This window comes from Zeugodacus cucurbitae, chromosome 6 (assembly GCF_028554725.1).
Source record: "Zeugodacus cucurbitae isolate PBARC_wt_2022May chromosome 6, idZeuCucr1.2, whole genome shotgun sequence".
NCBI classification, from domain to species: domain Eukaryota; kingdom Metazoa; phylum Arthropoda; class Insecta; order Diptera; family Tephritidae; genus Zeugodacus; species Zeugodacus cucurbitae.
Window position 1 is genome coordinate 50,024,319 of NC_071671.1, and position 22,446 is coordinate 50,046,764.

The window sequence follows — 22,446 nt, forward strand, 5'->3', positions numbered from 1 at the left end:
ATTTTTTATATATATTATGTATAAGAAGTATAAATAGTGATATATATGAACTAAAATAAAATCTATATACCAATCTGTTTGTATTTGCAACATAATTAATGCATTTTTACGGGATGTATGTGATATGAAAATCTTAAGCAGTAACAATTTTCTGGTAACACTATGACCGGCAGGTGTTTGTGTACGTGTGGTTCTGTATTTTCTATTGCTTTTGGTTGTCAACGTCAACGCTCAGTTGATTAGACGTCAGAGTGAAAAAATTTAGTTTATTTTACAAATTAATTTTGATTTTCTTTGTTTGAGGGAGCGAAATTTTCTGTAGTATTAATTATAATTAGAAAATATAAATAAAAATAAGAAAAACGTTAAGAAACATGCATTTGAAAGAAGTGAAACGCGTACGCTAAATTATAATAACTTATTAAAAGAGTAGCATTTAATTTAAAAAATAAGGTCACACACATTCATATACAAAAATAAACATTGATTAGAATTCACCTGGTGGGTAAAAGAGACGAAGACGAAAACGATACCAACAAATTGATTGAAAATTGGTTTTACCGCCGTACAAAACACTTTTGTTAGTTAAATACAGTTTATGTGTGAAGTCATATAACCGTAATCAGTGGAGTAGTAGCCAAGGAGTTGCATTGAGATTACTACTAAAATCATGTCGAGCGAAGACATGCTATATGCAAAGGTATTTATTATACGCCGCTTTTCGGTTGTCTGCTTAAGTGATCAACTTGGAGGCTGCAGCCCTACAAGTGCAAGTGTAATGTGTTGACAAGTTGGATGGCCGACGAGCGGTTTCATGAACACATACTAGACTCTGGTTTAAACCAATACTTCAAATATTCAAATGAAACTCTATTCCATAATAAATCTTGTCTAACTAGAATAATTCTTATACGCAATCAATATCATTTTTGAAGGACAAAGTAAACAATTGCCTTGTTGCATTTTCTAATAAGAATTATTTATCTTACCAACAGTGGTAAAGGTAAAAAAAAAATGTGGATGATAGCAATATTAAAAAAAATTTAACTCAAGGTGCATGAATCATTAGTTTACCAGTGCGAAGTTAGCTATTGCCAATGATAAGGCCATTAATAAGAATAACTAATTGCTATTATTGTAGATGACACTTAACAGTGCACAGTCATTTTAAAATAGTTGGCATATACATTTTGTTGCTTTGATTACTAATTACATAGTAAAATGTAAAACAGCTGCAGTAAATTAAACATTCCATGAATTTTTTTGATGTTAATTTTATTTAAAAATAATATACATAATTAAAAAAAATTACATACATATTTATTATTTTTTCTACACTATTCTTTTAGGGGTCCAAAATTTGGGTTCCCCACCCAGAGCAAGTATGGGAGAGTGCCACAGTGCAGCGAGATTATCACAAAGGCGACATAACCATACAAATCGTCAAAGATTCTGGCACTTCAGTAGAACTTTCTATAAAGCCCGATGGAAGTAATTTACCACCGCTACGTAATCCCGCTATACTAATCGGACAAAATGATCTGACGGCTATGTCATATCTCCATGAACCTGCAGTGTTACACAATCTAAAGGTACGTTTCTGCGAACGACAAATAATTTACACGTACTGTGGCATCATTTTGGTTGCCATAAATCCATATGCCGATCTACCACTATATGGTCCAAGTATTATACGGGCGTATCGTGGCCGTTCAATGGGCGAATTAGAGCCACATATATTCGCTTTAGCGGAAGAAGCATATACGAAACTGGAACGTGAGAAATGTGATTTAAGTATAATTGTAAGCGGCGAGTCGGGTGCGGGTAAAACCGTTTCGGCAAAGTATGCTATGCGTTATTTTGCTGCAGTTGGAGGATCTGAATCAGAGACACAAGTTGAACGTAAAGTACTCGCATCATCGCCCATAATGGAGGCATTTGGCAATGCAAAGACTACACGTAATGATAATAGTTCACGGTTTGGTAAATTTACGAAACTACTGTTTAAGAATAATATGAGTGTTATGAATCTTACGGGTGCCACAATGCACACATATTTGTTGGAGAAGTCACGTGTTGTGTTTCAAGCGCCCGGCGAACGGAACTATCATATATTCTATCAACTTTGCGATGCGCGTGAAATGCATCCCGAGTTAATATTAGGTGGGTATTTATATGCATATATGTTTTTATATTATATTATTTTTATGTTAACTCATTCTAGATCACCAGGATAAGTTCGATTATCTAAAAATGGGAAACTCCCCAGATATCGATAGAGTCTCCGACAAAGAGCTATTCAAAGAAACCATACAAGCTATGATTGTGTTGGGCTTTAGCACATTGCAGGTGAGCTCAGTGTAAAGAACGCACGAGAATAACATTTGATTATATATATATTTTTTTTATATGGCAGATAACAGATATCTTAAACATTCTTGCCGGTATATTGCATTTAGGCAACATAAAATTTGTACCACAGTGTAAAAGAGGCACTGAGGAAATTGATCCAGACGGTTGTGATATCAATGTATGTGGATTTCAACTTAATTTGTCCATAATTAATTAATTACATGTAATTATTTAACAGCATAATGATCTCCACCTACACGTTACCGCTGAGATGCTTAAAATTAATCCAGATGAGCTGCGAAAATGGTTAAAAACACGTCAAATCGAATCGGTCAATGAGCATGTGCTTATACCGAATAGCATTACCACTGCACAAGCTGCCAAAGATGCGCTGGCAAAGCATATCTATGCGAAACTCTTTCAGTACATTGTACAAGTGATCAACAAGAGTTTGAATACAGGCAGCCGCAAGCAAAATAGTTTCATTGGCGTTTTGGATATTTACGGTTTTGAGACATTCGAAGTTAATTCATTCGAACAATTTTGCATTAATTATGCCAACGAGAAGTTGCAACAACAATTCAATCAACATGTATTCAAGCTGGAGCAAGAGGAATATTTGAAGGAAGGCATCACATGGACAATGATTGACTTCTATGATAATCAGCCATGCATAGACTTGATAGAATCGAAATTGGGCGTGCTTGATCTGCTCGATGAGGAATGCAGGGTGAGTGAGCGTACGCAATGTGTAGTAAAATAGAGCGGTTTTATGTATTTATACTTATATTTAAAAATGTAATATTTTCACAGATGCCCAAAGGCAGTGACGAGAGTTGGGCTGGCAAACTGATTGAGAAATGCAATAAATATCCACATTTTGAAAAACCGCGTTTCGGCACTACAAGTACGTGTTAAACGCTTGACTTATATATGTAGAAACAACAACTACAACAAAAAACAAAGTTTTAAACAAATACTACATTAATTTAAGGCTTCTACATCAGGCATTTCTCCGACACCGTTGAATATGACGTTTATGGTTTCCTTGAGAAGAATCGTGACACCGTATCGAAAGAGCTGGTCAATGTCATACGCCAATCACAGATGTCGCTGTGCAAACAGTTAATGGATATGGAAGAAGTTGATACGCTATGCGCAGACGCCGCAAAAGTGACAACGCTAGGTGGACGCGTGGTGATCAGCGCAGCACGGCAACAGGTAAATGTAATGTGCGGGTTTAAAATGCAAAGAAAAATCTCTCTTTACTGCATATAAAGTACTTGCATATTTGTAATATATTTAACTATTTGAAGTTTTCAGCAGTTTTTTTTTTAATACAAAAAAAAAAACCAAAAAAAAAGTATTGGCTTACATGTACGCATTTTAATAAGTAACTGTTTTCCTATTGTTCTTTTCCTCTTTTTCGTCAACGTCACTGTATTGATTGAACCATGATAATGATGTCGTTATTTGCGTGGATGTTTAGTTAACTGCCGACAACCGCAAGCGAGTTAGTGCGTTTAAATAACATATATGTGTTGTTGTTTTCTAATAAAAATTACTTAAAATCCCTAATATCCCTTTAAACTACAAAAACAAAAACTAACACATATTTATAACCGATTTATATTCTTTGTGTAATATGCACATAATTATAACTAATTTGGTTGTTAATTAAACCGACTAACCGCCATTGGGTGCTGCTTTCTAATAACTCACTTAAAGCTAACACCAACTAATTTGTTAACCAAATACTGAAAAAAGAATAACAGCATATACTACACGCCGCATGCTGAATTTGAAAATTTCATTATTTTTTAACCATTTCACATTTTAGCATAAAAAATTGTTGTACAAACTATTTTAACGCGCTATCTTCTAGATCGCGCCATCAAAACAACATCGCCGTTCAGTTGGTTCGCAATTCAGAGAGAGTCTTTCGTCGCTAATATCTACTTTGCATGCAACCACGCCACATTACGTGCGCTGCATAAAGGTGAGTGACATTTAAAAAAAAACAACAACAAAAATTGATTTATAGAAATATCTGAAAATGAAGATTGTTAGTGGTTCTGTTGCTTTCTATTATCTATAATTATATAGCTTTTATATGAGAATTAGAAAATATAAGTTGATTTGAAGTTTTTTTTATTATATTTTTTATTTTTTTTTTCAATATTTTTTATTTTTATATATTTTTGCTATTTTGTTTTTTTTTTTATTTTTTTTTTATTTTACTTTTTTATTTTAGCATCGCAAATATTTGCGTTTGAAACAAATAGTTCAGAGTTTTTGTTTCTTTTCGTATCATTACATTACCCCCTACTTCCGGTCCAAAGTATACCTTTTTTTCTAATTTCATATTTAAACTTATGAAATATTACGGAAATTTCTTATTATTTTAATGTAGCGATTTTTGCCTTACTTTGAGGTTAGAACTTTTCTCACTTTTTATAAACGTTTCTGTTAATTATGTCCTGACCTCTATCTTCTATGCCCAACTAGATGCAGATTAAATAAGTTTCTACCTTAAATGGCATATAAATCTTATAATTTCTCGAGCTTTCAGATTTTAGATTTTAGATTAGTGCTGGAATTGGTCGAAATCAGTTCAAAACTAATCCTAAATAATATATAACGGTATTTTTTATATATTTCAATATTCACTTAAGCTACAGAAGAGTGAAATATACCCCAAATTTCCATAAATACATATTTATATTAATTTCGAAAAAAAAAAAATTCAGATATCTCAAACAACGTTTCAATTCAAATTATGTATATATATAAACTATATAGAAAAATTATTAAAAAATATCACACAATGTTAAAATTACGTCTCTTTTCCTTTACACCATATTATAGCCCAACGATGATAAGGTGGCCTTCAAATGGGAGGCATCGAAAATCGTACAACAATTGCGCGCCTGTGGTGTACTCGAAACGGTGCGCATCTCAGCTGCTGGTTTTCCATCACGCTGGTCCTATCATGATTTTTATATGCGCTACCAATTGTTGTGCCATCGCTCGTTGGTCAATAAGAACGACTTGAAACAATCGTGTCAGAATATTGTATCCAAGTGGATACTCGATGTGGACAAGTATCGTTTCGGCAATACGCAAATATTCTTCCGCGCCGGTCAGGTAGCCTATCTGGAACAGGTGCGCGCCAACCTGCGCAAGAAGTACATAACGACAATTCAGTCGGTGGTGCGACGTTTCATACATCGACGACGCTTTCAGCGTTTGCAGCGCACGGCGCTCGGTATACAACGGTATGCGCGCGGCTATTTGGCACGACAGAAGGCACAGCAGATGCGCGAGGAGCATGCGGCTGTTGTCATATCGAAATATGCGCGCGGTTGGCTGTGTCGCCGCCGTTATTTGCGACTGCGCCACACTATTTGTGGCATACAGCAGTATGCGCGCGGTATGCTGGCGCGCCGACGCTTCCAGGCCGCCATGGATCATTATCGCGCGGTCCAAATTCAGCGTTTCATACGCGGTTATTTGGCGCGACGCGCCTACCAGAAGAAACGACGGGCGATCATTGTGTGCCAGTCGGCGGTGCGTCGCTTCTTGGCGCGACGCCAATTCAAGCGGCTGAAGGCGGAGGCGAAAACCATTTCGCATATACAGAAAATGTACAAGGGCCTCGAGAACAAGATCATCTCAATGCAACAGAAGATTGACGAGCTGAATCGCGAAAATGTTAGCCTGAAATCGAAGTCCAGCGAAATTTCTGTGCTAAAGTAAGCATTTTCAGAAAACTGAATATCAGCATTTATAATACTTTGTAATTTTTGTATTTACAGAATGAAACTGGAAGTGAAGAAATCACTGGAACTCGAAGTGCGTAATCTTAAATCGCTCGTTGCCGAAAAGGATAGTAATTTGGCGGCATTGAATAAACAACTGGAGATTGAACGCGATGAAAAAATGCAATTACTCGAGGAGAAAGATCACTCCGTGGAGGATTGGATGCAACAGAAGCAGGTGTGGCGCATGGAGAATATCGAATTGCGCAAACAAATCGATCAAATGATCGAAATGGCGAAGAATGCCGAAATGAATACCAGTTCGCGTATTGAACGTACTTTCTCCGAAGTGGAAACCTATGAAATTAATGAGGCCTACCAGCGTGCCATTAAAGAGAAGGAGATTATCGAAAATGAGAACTACATGCTGAAGGAGGAGTTGAGTCGTCATCAAAAACCGAATGGCACACGTGGCAATAATCAACACTCACGTTCGGTTAGTAATGCTTCGAGTCAGAATGAAGATGACGTCGGCTATGTATCCGCCAAGAATACCCTCGAACTGCGCCGCCATCAAGGTGGTGAGAATGTAAACCAAATATCACCGGAAACCTTTACGACAATCGGTACATATATTTACTACACTAGCAATTATATACTTAATACACAAGCTACTACTTGCAGAGACTACATCAACACCGAAATCGGGTCAAACGAGTCTGATTTTGAAATTGCGCAACATACTCGAAGAGGAGAAAAAGAAGAACAAGCAGTTGAGTGAACAATTAGAACGGCTAATGAAGCGAAATAGTCAAACCGAAGATTCCATACGGTAAAAATAAAAAAATAATAATTTTGAGTTTCAAAAATTAATTTTTGTTTTGTGTTCCGTTTGTGCAGCGTTTCCGAACTCGAGGTGGAGAATGAAAAACTGCGTAGCGACTACGATCTCTTGCGCAGCAGCATAAATCACGGCTCCGAAATGAACGAATTAGAAGGTAAAACTATTGTTATTATATTAACAAATATCTAAATTAAGTGTAGCGAAAAGGCTTAAAACATTTCTTAAACTAAAATAAAAACTAAAAACATTATTTTCATTTCAGCTCAATACCAAGCGCTGCAAGAGGAACTACGCCGTCGTCGTGATGAGTGCATACAGCTAAAAGCTGTTCTACAACAGCAAAGTCAGTCGTTGAAGTCATTCGGCACTACGGGCGTGTCGTTGCGTGGCGTGGATTTGAAGAGTTTGAATGACAATGAATTGATCGAGGCTTTCCAAGCACAGAAGCTGGTCAATCGGTAAGCGACTTTGAAGAGGGTTTATTTAAATTTTTCCTGGATTTACTGCTCAAAATTCAGACGAAGTTAGCAAAATTTTAAAAAAGAAATTGAAATGTTGAAGGATATTTTTTAGGTTCATATCTCGTTTATTATATACTATGTTAAAGTATGTTGTATTTCGTATTTTGGTGCTGTTGTTGTTGGTTTAGCATTAGAGAAAAATCATGAAATAATTTTAAAGACTGATTTCTATATACATTTATTGTGAAACTGTTCGTGATAATTAATTTTTTTTTTTTTTGCATTAATCGCAATACATTAGTCGGTACTCAGAGAGTTTACCGAAATCATTTATACCAATCGTTGCCAGTTTATTGTTTATATTCGTTGAGGCTCTGGCATTTTTGACTTGAAAAAGATAGCTGTTTGACGTTTACTGTCTAAAAATAGGAGACAAAATGTTCTCTATATAAATGGTTTGCTTGAGCACGCTCGCTGACGATCGTTCATTTCTGCTCAGAAGGCAACAACAACAAAAATACACATTAGGTGAAGTATCCTGTGAGCTGTCGCAATCAACTTGTCATTTGCAGCATTTGACAGCCGATTTTTTGTTTCTTGGCAACTCTCATAAATGCACTATCGAATAGATAAACAAGTGTTTCTGAGAGTAACGAGTAATTCCAGAATAAATATATTTTGGATATTATAGTAAGTTTAACAATTAAGGCGCCTATATTTTGGGAAAAAAATCTTACATCGATCCCACTACTAGATGATCTTGATGATAGTACTATAAACATTCCTTACATAGTTAGGTTTTTAGTACTTAGAACTTCGTAGAATGACGTCACACTTTCGTAAATTCAATTTCTGAAAATAGCTTAAATGGTTATGTTAGTTATTAACGATATAATTTATATGAATTCTCTTTTTACTCGTATTATTTGGTAAAATACCATGTAAAATTCCATGCATGAAAACCATGTGTTATTTACCAATCCTCAAATCTTCACAAACAGAATTTGATTTTCTTTCGAAATTTTAATTACACGCTCTTAATGCAGACAATTGGAATCCGAGTTGAGCGCCTTAACCGAAGAGAATAACGCACATCTCGCCGAGTTAACACGTCAAATTGATGACTTGCGTCACGAAAAGACACAACTACAGGAGCTGCTACATAATGGACTCGAGCAAATCGACGAAAGTAATATTGAGGCATTGCGACAGAGTGAACGGTATTTGCGATACGAGTTGCAACGTTCTGTATTGCAATACTCACAGCTGCAGGTGAGCAAGGAAATACATTTTTTTCATATTTTATATGATTATTTAATATTGTTTATTTTTTTAACCACTATTTAGGAGGAAATGAACACTATGACTCGTAAATTCGAGACGCTAAAGCAGGGCAACGACAAGCTAATGTTCAAACTGAAAGAGCATGGCATTCCACAAGAAGGTAATAATAAGGACAATGATAAGAAGGCTGTGACGCATGTGAGCAAGCAGAAAATTCAAAATTACCAAGGTGAGCACTTTTTTATATTTTTTACTCATGATTTAAATTGTATTTTGTATTTTTTTTTAATATGTGTTTATTTTATTGTATTTTATTTATATTTGTATTTATTTATATTTATATTTATTTATTAAAAACTCAATAACCGCCTTCCTTGTACTTTAGGTGTTATGAAATTCCGCAGTGAAGATCTTGATAAGATTCTGCAACGTCTGGTGGGTGATATGACGCCACGACTAGCTATTGGATTATTGCCTGGTTTCCCTGCCTATATAATATTCATGTGTATACGGTAAGAGCGAAGTTTTTAATTGTTAACACAATATTTTTTATTAATTTTTATATTTTTTTATTTATAATTCAATTTTTTTTTAAATTTTAAAATAAAAATTTTTTTTTTTAATTATTTCTTATTTTTTATTTTAATATTATTTTGTTTATTTTTTAATAATTATTTGTAATCTATTTTATTTTTATTTTTGCCAAAATCTCATGCAGTTATACTGATCTTATAAACGCTGACGACGACGTACGCGATCTACTGAGCAAATTCGTAATGCAGATCAAGAAAATTCACCGTAATCCAAATGTTATCGAAATTCGTTCACTTTGGTTGGTTAATTCCATCACGTAAGTAACAGCTAATAACTGCATAAATTATATTTTTCTGAAATTTATTAAAAACTAATTTCTCCATTCCACTCTGTAGACTACTCAATTTATTGAAGCAATATGGTGACGTTGAAGAATATGTTAAATTCAATACGGAAAAGCAAAATCAACAACAACTTAAGAATTTCAATCTGTACGAGTATCGACGCGTAATATTAGACATAATTATCAGTTTATACCAGGTGTTGGTGAAGCAGATACAAACCTTATTGGAGCGTTATATCGTACCAGCCATACTCGATAATGACGAAATCCAACGTAATCGGCAAGTACAAGGTATGCGTGGTCGTACTGCCTCAATGGATTCCACGTCATCACCCGAGCATGGTAAAGTAGCCGCCTGGAAGCTGCTCATCAATCACCTGGAACAATTTTACAAGCAATTCCAACACTTCGGCTTAGATCGTTGCTACTCCGAACAGATTTTCCATCAATTGTTGTATTTCATTTGTGCGGTCGCGTTAAATTGTTTAATGTTACGTGGTGATATTTGTATGTGGGAGACGGGCATGATTATACGTTACAATTTAGGTTATATCGAGGATTGGGTGCGCAGCAAGGGCATGGTGAGTGACTAAATGCACTTATATTCTTTGCAAACACCATATATTTATTTGTATTATGCATTTATTTCCATAGTCAAATGATGTTTTGGCTCCATTGGCTCCACTGAATCAAGTGTCACAGTTGTTGCAGTCGCGCAAGAGCGAACAAGATGTCCAAAGTATTTGTGATTTGTGCACATCGTTGAATACGGCGCAAGTGTTGAAGGTAAGTTTAATTGTGAAAGCATATTTTACTATATATTTCAAGTAAAATTTTTGAAAATCTATAATGAAAAGTTCATGTAATCTCGAACTTCTATAACTCGAAGATCTCCATAACTCGAACACTTGAATTGGCAATAGCGTTTAGAAGCTAAATTTCATACAAATTTCCTCCCCTAACTCGAATTTTTATAACTCGAAGTTCTTCATAACTCGAACTCTTGAAGGGGTAATAGAAGGCAACTTTCATGCAAATTTCCTTCCATAAATCGAACTTTTTGGTTAGGGCATAATACAAAATTGAAAATTTTACTATCGAAGTAGAATTTTAAAAGAGTCCCGAACAAAAGACATAATATTACACTTATGGATTGCATAAATCATCTAACAAAGGCATGGGATATAGACGTCAAGAGCCAAAATAGCCAAAAATAGCAAACTGCAACAAACAAAATTACAGAATACATGTCTAAACGTATTTACATACATATATGTATATAAATCTATATTTTCTAACTCGAAGTTTTTTTTGTGGATTATGGTGATTCTAGTCAGAGAAGTTCCACTGTATTTAGGTATATGGGAGCTATGGGTAGTAATTATCCGATTTTTACCATTTTTGGTACATAGACACACTATTAGAAGAAAAATATTCTCTCTGAATTATATTAAAATATATGAGAGGATTACAGCTATTTTATGTGAAAAATACACTTAGGCACTGAGTTCTTCATACTCGATATACAATGGGGTCTTGAAAAGCTATAGTCCGATTTCGACAATTTTTCCATCAGATGGAATTCAAATTTGAATTTTGGAGGATGTGAAACTGAGTGCAGCCTATTTCTGTCATTTCTTCTGTATATATATATTGCCAAAAACGGCGTATTTTCCACGTAGTACAAAACTAAACGTGATTTTTATTCATATTCCGTGTCAAAAGGGGATATTCTGTTTTTTAAAAATGGTTTACTTCTAAATGGCAAGGTCCTTTTTTTATACAAAATTGTGTAGTTAGAACAAAGAAATGCCATAGTTCCTAAACACAAAAACTACATATTTTTCAGTAGGTATAAATATATCCATTAGAACGTTTTCTTATTTTGTTTTCACAAAGTGTTAAGATGTAGATATCGCCTTTTGAAAAGCCACCCTCATATATATTTATTATAAATTTACATTTTTAAATAATTTTAGTAAAAAAAATATATTTCTAACATATAATATTAATTATATTATTTTAATTGTAATATTTAAGAGTGTGCTTTTAATATAGAAAGAAATTTCTAACCTAAAACTAATTTAATTTTTTGTTTCAAGCTTTAATTTATAAACACCATAAATAATACAAAAATATGTTCTCTCTTCTTTTAGGTCATGAAATCATACAAACTGGATGATTACGAAGGTGAAATAACAAATACGTTTTTGGAGAAACTCACCAAGAAGCTAAATGAACGTGACATGGTAATAATCATATTGTTAACTGTATTTTTCCTAACATTTACTTAAATTAACAACTTCGCACACTTCCTTATACAGATTAAAAACGACGAATTTACTATGGATCAGAAATTCATACATGCCTTCAAGGTCGTGTTCAAGTATAGTGATGTCAAATTGGAGGATATTGAGTTGCCGAAACATTTAGGGCTTGAAGATTTATTGGCGAAAATTTAAATTAAATTAAAAGTGTTATGCGTGTATAAAATGTGTAAACGATGTTGTTGAAAATTGATAACAGTCCAAACATGCCACCCTCCGACAAAGAATGAAAATAGATGTGTATACATTTATATTGTTAGAAAATGCTAAAATTATGAATTTATATTAGCTAAACATTAGTTACCTATGTACTTCCATGCTAAAATTATATGTTATTATTTGTATTAGAGCAGAGTTAACGTAGAGAAAGATAACGTGTACCTTGTGCAATTTGTTGCCATCGAAACACACACATATTATTATTATTATTATTATTAAATGAGCAAACATGTACTTATGTGAATGAACTGAACACATTCCCCCAAAACGAGACAAAGTATTTGGTAATTGAATACTTTAACACTAGCGCTAATATATACATAAATATATTTACATAAACAAAAAACAAACGGAAAAAACAACATGCATAGCATATACACTAAATGTACTATTTTAGTTATTTAAAATAAATTATATAAATTATTTGTGTTAATTTACATTATATAAGCTTATAAGCAATTTTATTTAATAATACAATATATATATGCACTGTGTAGAAGAGTATGAGTATACGCTAAAAGTTGTTTCAAACAGTTCAAGAATTTGCCTAGAAAATATGTTGACATTCTGCAACGAATTAAACTTTCCTATTAGTTAATTTATTACAAAAATGAAACATCTTTTACTCTCTCTCTATCTCTCTTGATATATATACATGTAAAACATGTTTTGTTATCAGTACTTGTTAGTATTATTGGCCTATACATACTTACATATATACACTTTAGATTTTGAATTAGTCAAATAATGCAATAATTGATATAATCAACCATATTAAATTTTACAATATTACATTGGTGTTGGAGTTGAAGTTGGAGTTGTATTTAAAGCGTGCGAATGCTTTTTGCATAGCTTAATAATGTTAGTAATGGTGTAACCACAGCAACAAAGTTGCCTTATTGTTGGTGAGCAGCAGCAGCAGCAGCAGCAACAGCGACCACTGAGTATGTGTTAGTGAGAAATCGTACATGTGATAACAAAAAATAAAAATTAAAAAAAGAGAAATGTTTATTTATACACATACATACATACATACACCTTATACATACATATGTATTATTAAATCTATAGAAAAAATATTTATTATAAAGAAATCTATGTCTGTTGAATATGCAAATCATAAAAAAATTAACTGCCTGCCCTAGTAAATAGCGAAGAACATAGCACTCTTTTCGTTTATAACACATTCTGCTACTATTTGAAAGACTTGTATTTATTGCACTTAATGTTTTTTTTTTCATTTAGTTATTTATTACTATTTTTTCTTTGTGTGTAAAAATATTGCGAAAAACTTGTGGAGATTAGTTTGAGAAAGACTATAATTATCGCTAATAGACAATACCATTCCAAAATGACTATAAAGTATGATAAAAAATAATTCAAAATAAAATTAAAAGCGAAGCTTTTAGAAATCCGTTAAAAATAATTATAAAATCAATTATAAAATTTACTTTAAATTTATCATATCGTAACATAAACGCTTGCCCTGGTATTAAAACTGTTATTACGCAATGTTTTGACTTTCAAGTCACGATAATTTGAAAAAAAAAAAATAATAATTTCTAAAGGTTTAGCTGTTTCTGTTGATTCCAAAAAAAAGGTCCTTGCGGTGACTATCATTAATCATTGGATATTGATCTAAAACCAATCGAAAAAGAAAAATTTAAATTTAATTTTTTTCCAAAAATTAACAAAATGGTGGCCTCAATAAATTTGGTTTCTAGATTTCCGGAATAAATCGAAATACAATTCGTTTAAAAAATCGAAATTTTTTAAAAACAAAAAAGCTTCAATCAGGCCCAGGATTATTATGTACTCTTAAAGCTGTTTAAATTTTATTAAAAACTACTGAGCGATTTTCGAGTTGTCACAGTTCAAAAACATAATTTTCAGTAAAACGCATTTAAAGTTTCAACCGAGCGCTTTTGAGTGCCCGAACGCTCGTTGTTGTTTGTCGAATAACTCGAAAAGTAATTAACGGATCAACTTCAAATATTCAGAGAATATTTCTAAGCTATTCCACTTAACGAAAATGCAAAAAATAGTTTTTGAGAATCTTAATTACCCCCAACCCCTTAAAAGTATACGCATTCCAATCTGTTATCTCGGGCTTACGATTTTTTCCCCATAATATTTATGTAGTTCCTTTATTTTATTTTACACTAAATATAAATTATTTTACATAATATAAATAATTTATTTGCCAAAATATTGCTAGAATTGTGAAAACATGTCACTTCCATTAAAAAGTATTTGAAAGAAAAAACTTTAGTTTGTTTAGCTCATAAGCAAAAAAAAAACATAAATTAGATTGCTTTAAATTATTATATTATATTATAAACTTAGTGCATTTTATACATAAATAATTATATACATAAACGTATTATATATATATACATTTATATATACTCGCAAATCAGCTTAAAATGTTTTTTTTTTTGGTTCTGTAGAGGCTTGAACCACATGAAGCTATTATATTATCTATCTTAATTGTGTTAAAAAAAAAGTAAAAAAAAAAAAATACCAGCAACAATGCCGCATCAAAAGTGAAACAAGAAATATATAATATTGTATGTTTTTTTTCGCAATTATTGAATTTTTAAGTTTTATCAACAAATGTTGCCAAAATTATGTGTCTTAAAAAATAATAATAAATTAAAATTTCTCAACTTCATTTGCTTATTGCCATTAGTTAACATAGTTCTTGCCAAATTGTATGAAAAATTGTTTTAAAAAATATTATTTATAAACAAACGCATTGTTGTAATAATATACTTAAAAACATGCACATTTTAATGTAAATTAGTTGAAATTCGAAACTGTATACAATATGCGCATTCCTACATACATACATACATACATATTTATGTTAGGTTTCAAAAACCGCCATATAATTACAACGATTTCCGATGTTAAATTTCAAAACATGCAATTATAAAACTACGTACTTATTTCCAATAAATATAATATACATTAAACATGAATTTCAATTTGTTTACTTTATTTGCCTTTTATTTCATCTGCATACATACTTATGTACATAGACACGCATATCTGCTCAACAAGTGACCACAATTTTGGATAATTTATTTTTCGGTACATCCAAGGAGGGTTTTCTTTCGGTAATCATGCCCGTCGCGACAGTCGCGCCATTTTCGCGTATCGTAAACGCTTGCCCTGGTATTAAAACCATTTTTCGCAATAATGTTATGCGCACCTTACCATGTTCGCCAGGCATTAGCATGCCATCGGCGGGTACTGCAGAAAATACAGAAATTAAAAACAAAAATCGTTCAATAGTGTTCAATTACTTGTGGGCCAAATGCTTACCAATGTCAATGCGTGCCGGCGCATTCCAAGTGGCGCTAAATAATTGTTGTATGTATTTGGAGAGCATAGGTTTACTGCGTCCACCTTCGGCACGTGATAGCAAATACATGGAGGCCTCGAAGTGATTTGAGATATTCTCAGTGTCCGCCGCACATAGCAGCATGCCACGTTCCACGCTTGCAATTTTAACGGCACGCAATAAGACACCAACATTTTCACCCGCTACAGCCTAGAGCGATAAAGAAAAAAAAATAATACAAAAAGAAAATTATCAGAACAATCCTTAGCTGCATGTATACAATTCGTTTACCTTCGGCACGCTCTTTTTGAAAATTTGTATATCGCCCAAACTAGTTTTGATATTTTGATTGAAACCGAGCAAGTCGGCTAAATCGTTTTTCTGCATTGTGCCACGTTTGATTGTGCCTACCACAACCGTACCACGTCCAGCCACTGTGAAAGCATTATCAATGGGCAATATAAAGGGTGATGTGTAGTCACGTGTAGGCGTCGGCACATAGCTGTCCAAGTGTTGTAGTAAACTTTCAATTGCCGGCACACCGAAGGGCGATGTGTCACCTTTTAAGGCCAGCAAAGCAGAACCACAAATTACTGGACTGTTAATGCCATCAAAACCAAAATCTGATAACATTTCACGCATTTCTATTTCCACCAACTCTAATACCTCCTGATCAACTAAATCCGCTTTGTTTATAAACACAATAATACGTTCAATTCCCACTTGTTTGGCGAGTAAAAGATGCTCACGCGTTTGTGGCATTTGTCCATCGGTTGCGGCGACAACCAATATAGCGCCATCCATTTGCGATGCGCCAGATATCATATTCTATAAGTGAAAACAATGTCGCATGCATTAACAAATATTTAAAGATTTCTATTAATTTGTAGACCCACCTTAATGTAATCTGCATGTCCCGGACAGTCGGTGTGTGCATAGGTACGTGCCGCTGTTGCGTATCCAATGTGGCAAGCATTTATTGTTATGCCGCGTGCTTTCTCCTCCGGCGCTCTATCGATCTGGTCGTATGATGCATATTGTGCTAGTCCCTTCTCAGCCAGAATCTTTGTTATAGCAGATGTTAACGTGGTTTTGCCATGATCAACATGCCCAATTGTACCCACATTGCAATGTCGTGTGCTATCATCTTTTGCTGCATTACTAAACCATTTTCTCCTTGTATTATATATATTTGCTAGTTGAGTTGTAGTTAGCTGCGAATCTGTGGTTAATGTGCGAAGAGTTCGCAAACTACTGCCGGCTAATTGTGAAAATAGTTTAATCATTTTAAATGTGACTATTAATGTTAAAAATTTACACTTTTATTTAATGAATGCGCTGTAATAAAACTGTTTTTTTTTAATATTTTAAAATTCATTAAACTATTTTTTTTTCTTCTATTGGTGTGCAGAGCTGTTTGCATCACACACTTCTCAAATTTGATAAGCGCAGCTGTTCGCTATTTAAAGCAGCTGTTCAACAGCTGATTGCAGTGTTTCCCAAATTTGTTAGTATCAATTTTATTCCGTTAATGAAAAAACATTAAATTTTATTCAAAAATTTATTAATAATTTAGTTTTACTTTACTAAATATTTAAAAAATGTAAATGGTTTATTTAGATATTAAAATTTAAGTTGTCAAAAGCATAAATTTCGCATACATACAAACAAACAATACTTGTTTGTCAACATCATTTAATAAATACTTAAAAAAAGTAAGCTAGTTTACGAGAAATAATTTTGCATATAAGTATATATATGTATTTCTTATTGGAAAGTCATATTTGTCATATAATTTGTCATAACCTGCAGATAAACAATCAATATTGAGTTTCTTACAAAAAAAAAACACGAGTAATGGTAATTCCTTCAAAATGAGCAAGTGCTAATTCTTAAATACAAATGAACTGTATTTCAGCTATATAACTATTAGACTTTGAAGTGCTTGAGTAGTTCTTAATTATAACTAATCATAATTCATTAAATGTTGGCCACATGCAACATGTATGTAATACACTAATTAAATTTAAGTAGTTTTGCTTCGCACCAGTTCCAAGTTAATACAAAGCTTCGCAGTCTGTAAATTTTACGACTTCTGTTGACTTTTAACTATACCATGCGTCCGCTTCATATGCGAGTTTAAACCAACAAATTGGTGGAATTTCGCTTCACATAATTTACAAGCGAATTTCTTTACTTCGGAATGTATTTGTCTATGTCGTATAAGTGAATGGCAATTGGTGAAGCCTTTGCCACACGTCTCACATATTTTATCGCGTATATTAAGATGCGCCTTTATGTGATCTTTCAAATCTCGCGCTTTCAAGAAATCTTTCGGACACATGGTACACTTGTAAGCTCTTGTTTTCGTATGTATGGCATCAGAGTGATAACCCAATTGAGTTTTACTGCGAAATGCCTTGCCACATAATTCGCATACGAAGGGCTTTTGACCAGTGTGTGTGCCGATGTGCCGTTGCAAATCCACTTGTACAGCAAATCGCCTTTCACAGTAATCACATTTATGCACTTTGCCCACATGACTACGTTGCTCATGCATTAGTAATGTTGCTTTGAATTCAAAAGTACGTCCACATTCTGTACATTTATGTGGCCAATCTCCGATATTGTGCTGCCTAAATAGATGACTTTGCCGCGTCGTCTCATTTTGGAAAACTTTATTGCATTCCGTACATTTTAATTTCAAATTTGGTGCTCTAGTTGGCAGAAAACTGCACTTTTTCATATAAGTCTGCGCAGCACTGGACAGATCTTTCTCTGCTAAATCTTTTTCAAGTCGATTTTTTAGTTTATAATACCAATGACGCAAGTAGTAGATTCCCTTATAAATTTCATCATCACTGAATTCTATGTTTTGTTTAGATTTAATGATGTTTGACATTTCCTTATAGGTTTGTTTACGAACACCGGAGTTATTATAATCTTCATGCTTAGTATCATATAATACTGGGAAGAGCGCGTATGTTTCAATGAATGTCTCAGTGACAGGATTTAGTTTTGCAAAGCTTAAGTTCTGAAAAGCAATACAAAAAATATATATTAACATATCACTCAAATAATATATATAATTTATATTTACAGTATTTGTGTTGGGCGGCTCCTCTACATCTTTGGCAAAATCATCTTTTGCCACAGACAAAAAGGAACATTTCTCGAAATAATCCATGACAACACCTGGTAATTTTTTTGATTTCGACTTTGTCTTTTTTTGTTTTGCTTCATGTGTTGCTTGATATTGCATGTGCAATTTGTGAAAACAGCTTCTCACTGTTTGATCAGTCAATATAACTTGACAACGCTTCTTCATTTCCTCAATTATTTCTTTTTGACAATTTTCCCGTGCTACACTATTATTATAATGATCATCACTGGGATCCCATAAACATGGCGCTTTTTTATAAAGTTCAATGAAAATATTTGTGCTGGTGTTGCGTCTATAAAATGTAGGATTAAACTGAAAATGTAGAGGCATATTATTACGTGTATGCTCGTATTAGAAATAGCTGATTTATCTTGGTTAAATACTTTTTTTTTACTCGTCATATTTTTCTTATCGTCTTCATCAGAGGAATCTGTTTCGGTGTCAATGTAATTCGCATCATTATTTTGACTTTGATCCACGTCCGAGGATGTATCGTTGTCATGCTGTAAATGTAAATATATAGGATATGATAAAGTTTTTGGAGTAAATTTACAGATTTTTTACCTCGGATTTAACAGATTCACCATCTGATTGCAATTCCATTTTCATATCAGAATCATTACTGGCAAGATCGTTTGTGTCAATTGGTGTCATAGTTTCGTCTTTTATCAATCCAACTACTATATTCTCCTTATAGTCCAATTCTACTAGCGGGTCTATACAAGGCTCTTCATAGTTTGTGTTGTGTAGGCTTTGTATATGATTAACAAAGGCCTCCCATTCCTCTATATCCGTTTCACAATAAAGACATTTAAGCGCAAAGTTGAGTACATCCTTTGAAACCAAAACATTTCCACATATATCCATTTTTTAATAATAATACGAGTATAATAAAAACTTTCACGGGAATACCAATCGGCGATAAAATTCGGCGATTGTGTATTTTGCTACACACAATTTTTCCTATTCACAATGATTGCAATGTAAGGCCGTTGTGAATGGTCACTGTTTCCAAAGAAGAAGGGTGTAAACAAATTTCTTTTTTTATCAGTGAGTATACATAAATAAAAGCTATACGTGAAAATTTTTTATACAAAGTAGTAAATACTATTACAACAATACCACTACATACATTTTTTTAAATTATTAAGTAAAATGTAAGACTAGAATAAATTAAATCAATTTGTTTAGTGTTTCTTATGTGTGTTTTATTTTATTTAACAATAAGAACTAAATTTAAAATTATAAATATGTATTGGAATAGTCATTATGCAGGGTTCATTACTTCATTAAGCTGTTTATTGAATCCTTATAAATATAAATATAAATATAAATACAGAGAACGCTTTTACAAATAATTACACGAAAATTATGGTTGTTGCAACGCATTCGCAAAAAAGTTTTGAGGAATGCTGCTGAGCAGGTTGGTTGTAGATGTTTGCGGTATTGCTTCTGTTACAGATTTAGTATCGGGTTTCTTCATGCCGTTCTTATATATGCCATGCCGATGCTTCATATGTGAGTTCAGACCGACAAATTGGTAAAATCGTTTCTCACAAAATTTACAAGCATACTTTTTAACATCCGCATGTAATTGTTTGTGCCGATGTAATCCATGAGTGGTTGTAAAACCTTTGCCACACGTATCACATATCTTATCACGTATATTAAGATGCGCCTTTATGTGATCTCTTAAATCGCGTTTTTTCAAAAAATCTTTCGGACACATAGTACATTTGAATGCTCTCCGATTAAGATGCACTGCGTCGTTATGGAAACCCAATTTAGTCTTATTGCGAAAACCTTTACCACACAACTCACATATATATGGCTTATGGCCAGTATGTACACCCATGTGAGCTCTCAAATCGGCTGTTACAGCGTAAATTTTATCGCAGAATTCACATTTATGTATTTTTTCCGCATGCATTCGTCGTTTATGAGCACTCAAACCTGCAGGTTTACTAAAGCTTTTTTCGCATAAATTACATTTGTAGGGCATATCACCGATTTTGTGCACTGTGTGAAGATGAGCCTGTTTGCTTGCATTACTTGTAAATGTTTCATCGCACTCTGTACATGGATATTTGATGTCACCGCGCTTCTCGCCCCTTGATCGTCTTGTTAGAAAGCTTAACTTTTCGACATAATGTTGCGCTGCTTTTGTCAATGACTCAAATTTCAAGTTCTTTCCAAGACGCTTTTTCAACTTAAAATACCATTGACGCATATACTCTATGCCTTTGAAGATATCATCATCTGTAAACTCAACGTTTTGTTGAATCCTAAGGATATCAGCCATTTCCTTGTAAGTTAGTCTACGTTTAGCTTGGAGGTAGTAATCTGGGTGTTTGTAATCGTAAAGAGACGGGAAACGTTCATAGGTGTCGATAAACGCTATTGTTACAGAATTTTTAGATGCAAAACTCAGATTCTGTAAATTAAATTTGAATAGATTAAAAATATTAAATTAAATATATGTATATAGTATGAGTTTGTTTATATATACCGTAACTGTATTTGGCGTATCTTCAAATATATCTAAAAATCCATCTGCTGCTGCAGAGAGAAATGTGCACTTCTCATAATATCCCAATACAGTTGGGGACAATGTTTTGTATCTTGAACCTGATTTCTTCTCTATGGCCGCCCCCACTGTCTTGTACAACATGTGCAATTCTCGGAAGCATTCCCACAATTTCTTGTATGTTAATGTTATTTGACATTTGTTTTGCATCTCTTGTATCATTTCAGTTTTACATTTTGAACGCTCTGTGTTATTATGATAATTTTCGTCAGTGGGATCCCATAAGCAAGTAGCCTTTTCAAACATTTCAATGAAAAGATTCGTGTTTTCATTATTTCTATAAAATGATGGCTTAAACTGTAAAGATGCATTTCATTGTATTTATATTTTTTTGTTTGATTGATTAAACAAACCTTTTTTGGAGTTTTTTGTTTACTTTTTACTAAATATTCGTTTGATGAAGAATCTGAATCAGAGTTACTGTCGTTGTCATCATCATAACTATGGTCACCATCATTATCAGAAACTGGTTCGTCTATTGGCTATGACAATGAAAATGTAAAAACACATTAAAATTAGAAAGAAAAATGCAATATACTATATATAAAGATATTTACTTGCCTCTGTTTTAAAGATTTCTCCATCTGAAGGTACTTCGACTTTTAAAGTGTCTACATTATTTATTGGATCGTCCCACTGATCCACTTCAGTGGATGGCATATCTTCATCTTTCAACCATTCTAAAGCATTGTTTTCTTTGTAATCCAATTCTACTATGGGATCGATGCACGGTTCTTCGAGATCGGAATTGTGCAAACTTTGAATGTGATTAACAAAACTTTCCCACTCTTCTAGATCTTCTTCACAATATAAACATTTTAAAGCAAAATTCAGAACGTCTTTTGAGACGAATACGCTTCCACAAATATTCATTTTTCTAAAAGAATATGATATTAAATGGATAAACTTATACAGTTAGCAGTTCGACAACTGTGTATCTTAGAAAATGGCAATTAAACTCAGAGTTAAATTATCGAACAAATAGGTAGTGATGTGCTAATCGTTCTTGTGTAAACTTAAAACCACAATTAATTTTGAAACATTCCTTGAAAAACTGCAATATAGTTTAATATTTGTAACTAATTTTTCAATAAAAATTTAAAATGTTTTAGGAAAATTTATTAATTTTACATGCAAATTTACTAGTGAAATTGTAAATAATGAATTATCGATTTCTTATCGAAAAGCTGAAACTAAATTGTCGTAGGAGGGTTAATGAAAA

At 33.1% G+C, this 22,446-nt stretch overlaps 4 protein-coding genes across 6 annotated transcripts; 1 reads left to right on the forward strand and 3 right to left on the reverse strand.

Moving 5' to 3' along the window:
- Nucleotides 1-236: 236 nt before the first annotated feature.
- Nucleotides 237-14,136, forward strand: LOC105217369 (unconventional myosin-Va). 3 transcript variants are annotated; one of them, XM_011192329.3, is made up of 22 exons: nt 237-398; nt 1,350-2,163; nt 2,225-2,349; nt 2,417-2,530; nt 2,591-3,082; nt 3,166-3,259; nt 3,347-3,573; nt 3,842-3,865; nt 4,238-4,351; nt 5,221-6,107; nt 6,171-6,739; nt 6,798-6,945; nt 7,014-7,111; nt 7,220-7,415; nt 8,465-8,690; nt 8,766-8,931; nt 9,088-9,214; nt 9,421-9,552; nt 9,632-10,160; nt 10,234-10,365; nt 11,736-11,828; nt 11,904-14,136. In XM_011192329.3, the coding sequence occupies exons 1-22, from the start codon at nt 375-377 to the stop codon at nt 12,039-12,041; spliced, it is 5,469 nt and encodes a 1,822-aa protein (XP_011190631.1). In that variant the 5' UTR covers nt 237-374; the 3' UTR covers nt 12,042-14,136. The 3 variants fall into 3 exon arrangements, with proteins under 3 accessions (XP_011190631.1, XP_011190630.1, XP_011190632.1); XM_011192328.3 differs by having other exon boundaries at nt 253-700; XM_011192330.3 differs by lacking the exon at nt 3,842-3,865 and having other exon boundaries at nt 253-700.
- Nucleotides 14,137-14,170: 34 nt separating this feature from the next.
- Tufm_0 (uncharacterized) lies at nt 14,171-17,013 on the reverse strand. The gene is made up of 4 exons (XM_011192327.3): nt 16,371-17,013; nt 15,766-16,302; nt 15,456-15,684; nt 14,171-15,383 (listed from the first exon to the last, which is right to left on the reverse strand). The coding sequence occupies exons 1-4, from the start codon at nt 16,758-16,760 to the stop codon at nt 15,184-15,186; spliced, it is 1,356 nt and encodes a 451-aa protein (XP_011190629.1). The 5' UTR covers nt 16,761-17,013; the 3' UTR covers nt 14,171-15,183.
- A 136-nt stretch (nt 17,014-17,149) lies between these two features.
- LOC105217366 (zinc finger protein 37) lies at nt 17,150-19,657 on the reverse strand. The gene is made up of 4 exons (XM_011192324.3): nt 19,202-19,657; nt 19,021-19,140; nt 18,575-18,949; nt 17,150-18,508 (listed from the first exon to the last, which is right to left on the reverse strand). The coding sequence occupies exons 1-4, from the start codon at nt 19,502-19,504 to the stop codon at nt 17,561-17,563; spliced, it is 1,746 nt and encodes a 581-aa protein (XP_011190626.3). The 5' UTR covers nt 19,505-19,657; the 3' UTR covers nt 17,150-17,560.
- A 255-nt stretch (nt 19,658-19,912) lies between these two features.
- Nucleotides 19,913-22,186, reverse strand: LOC128922684 (zinc finger protein 506-like). The gene is made up of 4 exons (XM_054234019.1): nt 21,786-22,186; nt 21,578-21,706; nt 21,147-21,521; nt 19,913-21,071 (listed from the first exon to the last, which is right to left on the reverse strand). The coding sequence occupies exons 1-4, from the start codon at nt 22,095-22,097 to the stop codon at nt 20,007-20,009; spliced, it is 1,881 nt and encodes a 626-aa protein (XP_054089994.1). The 5' UTR covers nt 22,098-22,186; the 3' UTR covers nt 19,913-20,006.
- Nucleotides 22,187-22,446: the final 260 nt, after the last annotated feature.

Bases quoted from the DNA above. Each gene is read 5' to 3' on its own strand.
- LOC128922684 (XM_054234019.1), bottom strand. From the start codon at position 22,097: ATGAATATTTGTGGAAGCGTATTCGTCTCAAAAGACGTTCTGAATTTT. The intron at 21,707-21,785 runs GCAAGTAAATAT...TCATTGTCATAG, and splicing joins GAGAAATCTTTAAAACAGAG to CCAATAGACGAACCAGTTTC. The intron at 21,072-21,146 runs GTATATATAAAC...TTTAATTTACAG, and splicing joins ATACGCCAAATACAGTTACG to AATCTGAGTTTTGCATCTAA.
- Tufm_0 (XM_011192327.3), bottom strand. From the start codon at position 16,760: ATGATTAAACTATTTTCACAATTAGCCGGCAGTAGTTTGCGAACTCTT. The intron at 15,685-15,765 runs GTAAACGAATTG...TTATCGCTCTAG, and splicing joins TCAAAAAGAGCGTGCCGAAG to GCTGTAGCGGGTGAAAATGT. The intron at 15,384-15,455 runs GTAAGCATTTGG...TATTTTCTGCAG, and splicing joins GCCGGCACGCATTGACATTG to TACCCGCCGATGGCATGCTA.
- LOC105217366 (XM_011192324.3), bottom strand. From the start codon at position 19,504: ATGGATATATGTGGAAATGTTTTGGTTTCAAAGGATGTACTCAACTTT. The intron at 19,141-19,201 runs GTAAAAAATCTG...TTACATTTACAG, and splicing joins GTGAATCTGTTAAATCCGAG to CATGACAACGATACATCCTC. The intron at 18,950-19,020 runs GTATTTAACCAA...CTACATTTTCAG, and splicing joins ATATGACGAGTAAAAAAAAA to TTTAATCCTACATTTTATAG.
- LOC105217369 (XM_011192328.3), top strand. From the start codon at position 671: ATGTCGAGCGAAGACATGCTATATGCAAAG. The intron at 6,946-7,013 runs GTAAAAATAAAA...CCGTTTGTGCAG, and splicing joins CAAACCGAAGATTCCATACG to CGTTTCCGAACTCGAGGTGG. The intron at 9,553-9,631 runs GTAAGTAACAGC...TCCACTCTGTAG, and splicing joins TGGTTGGTTAATTCCATCAC to ACTACTCAATTTATTGAAGC.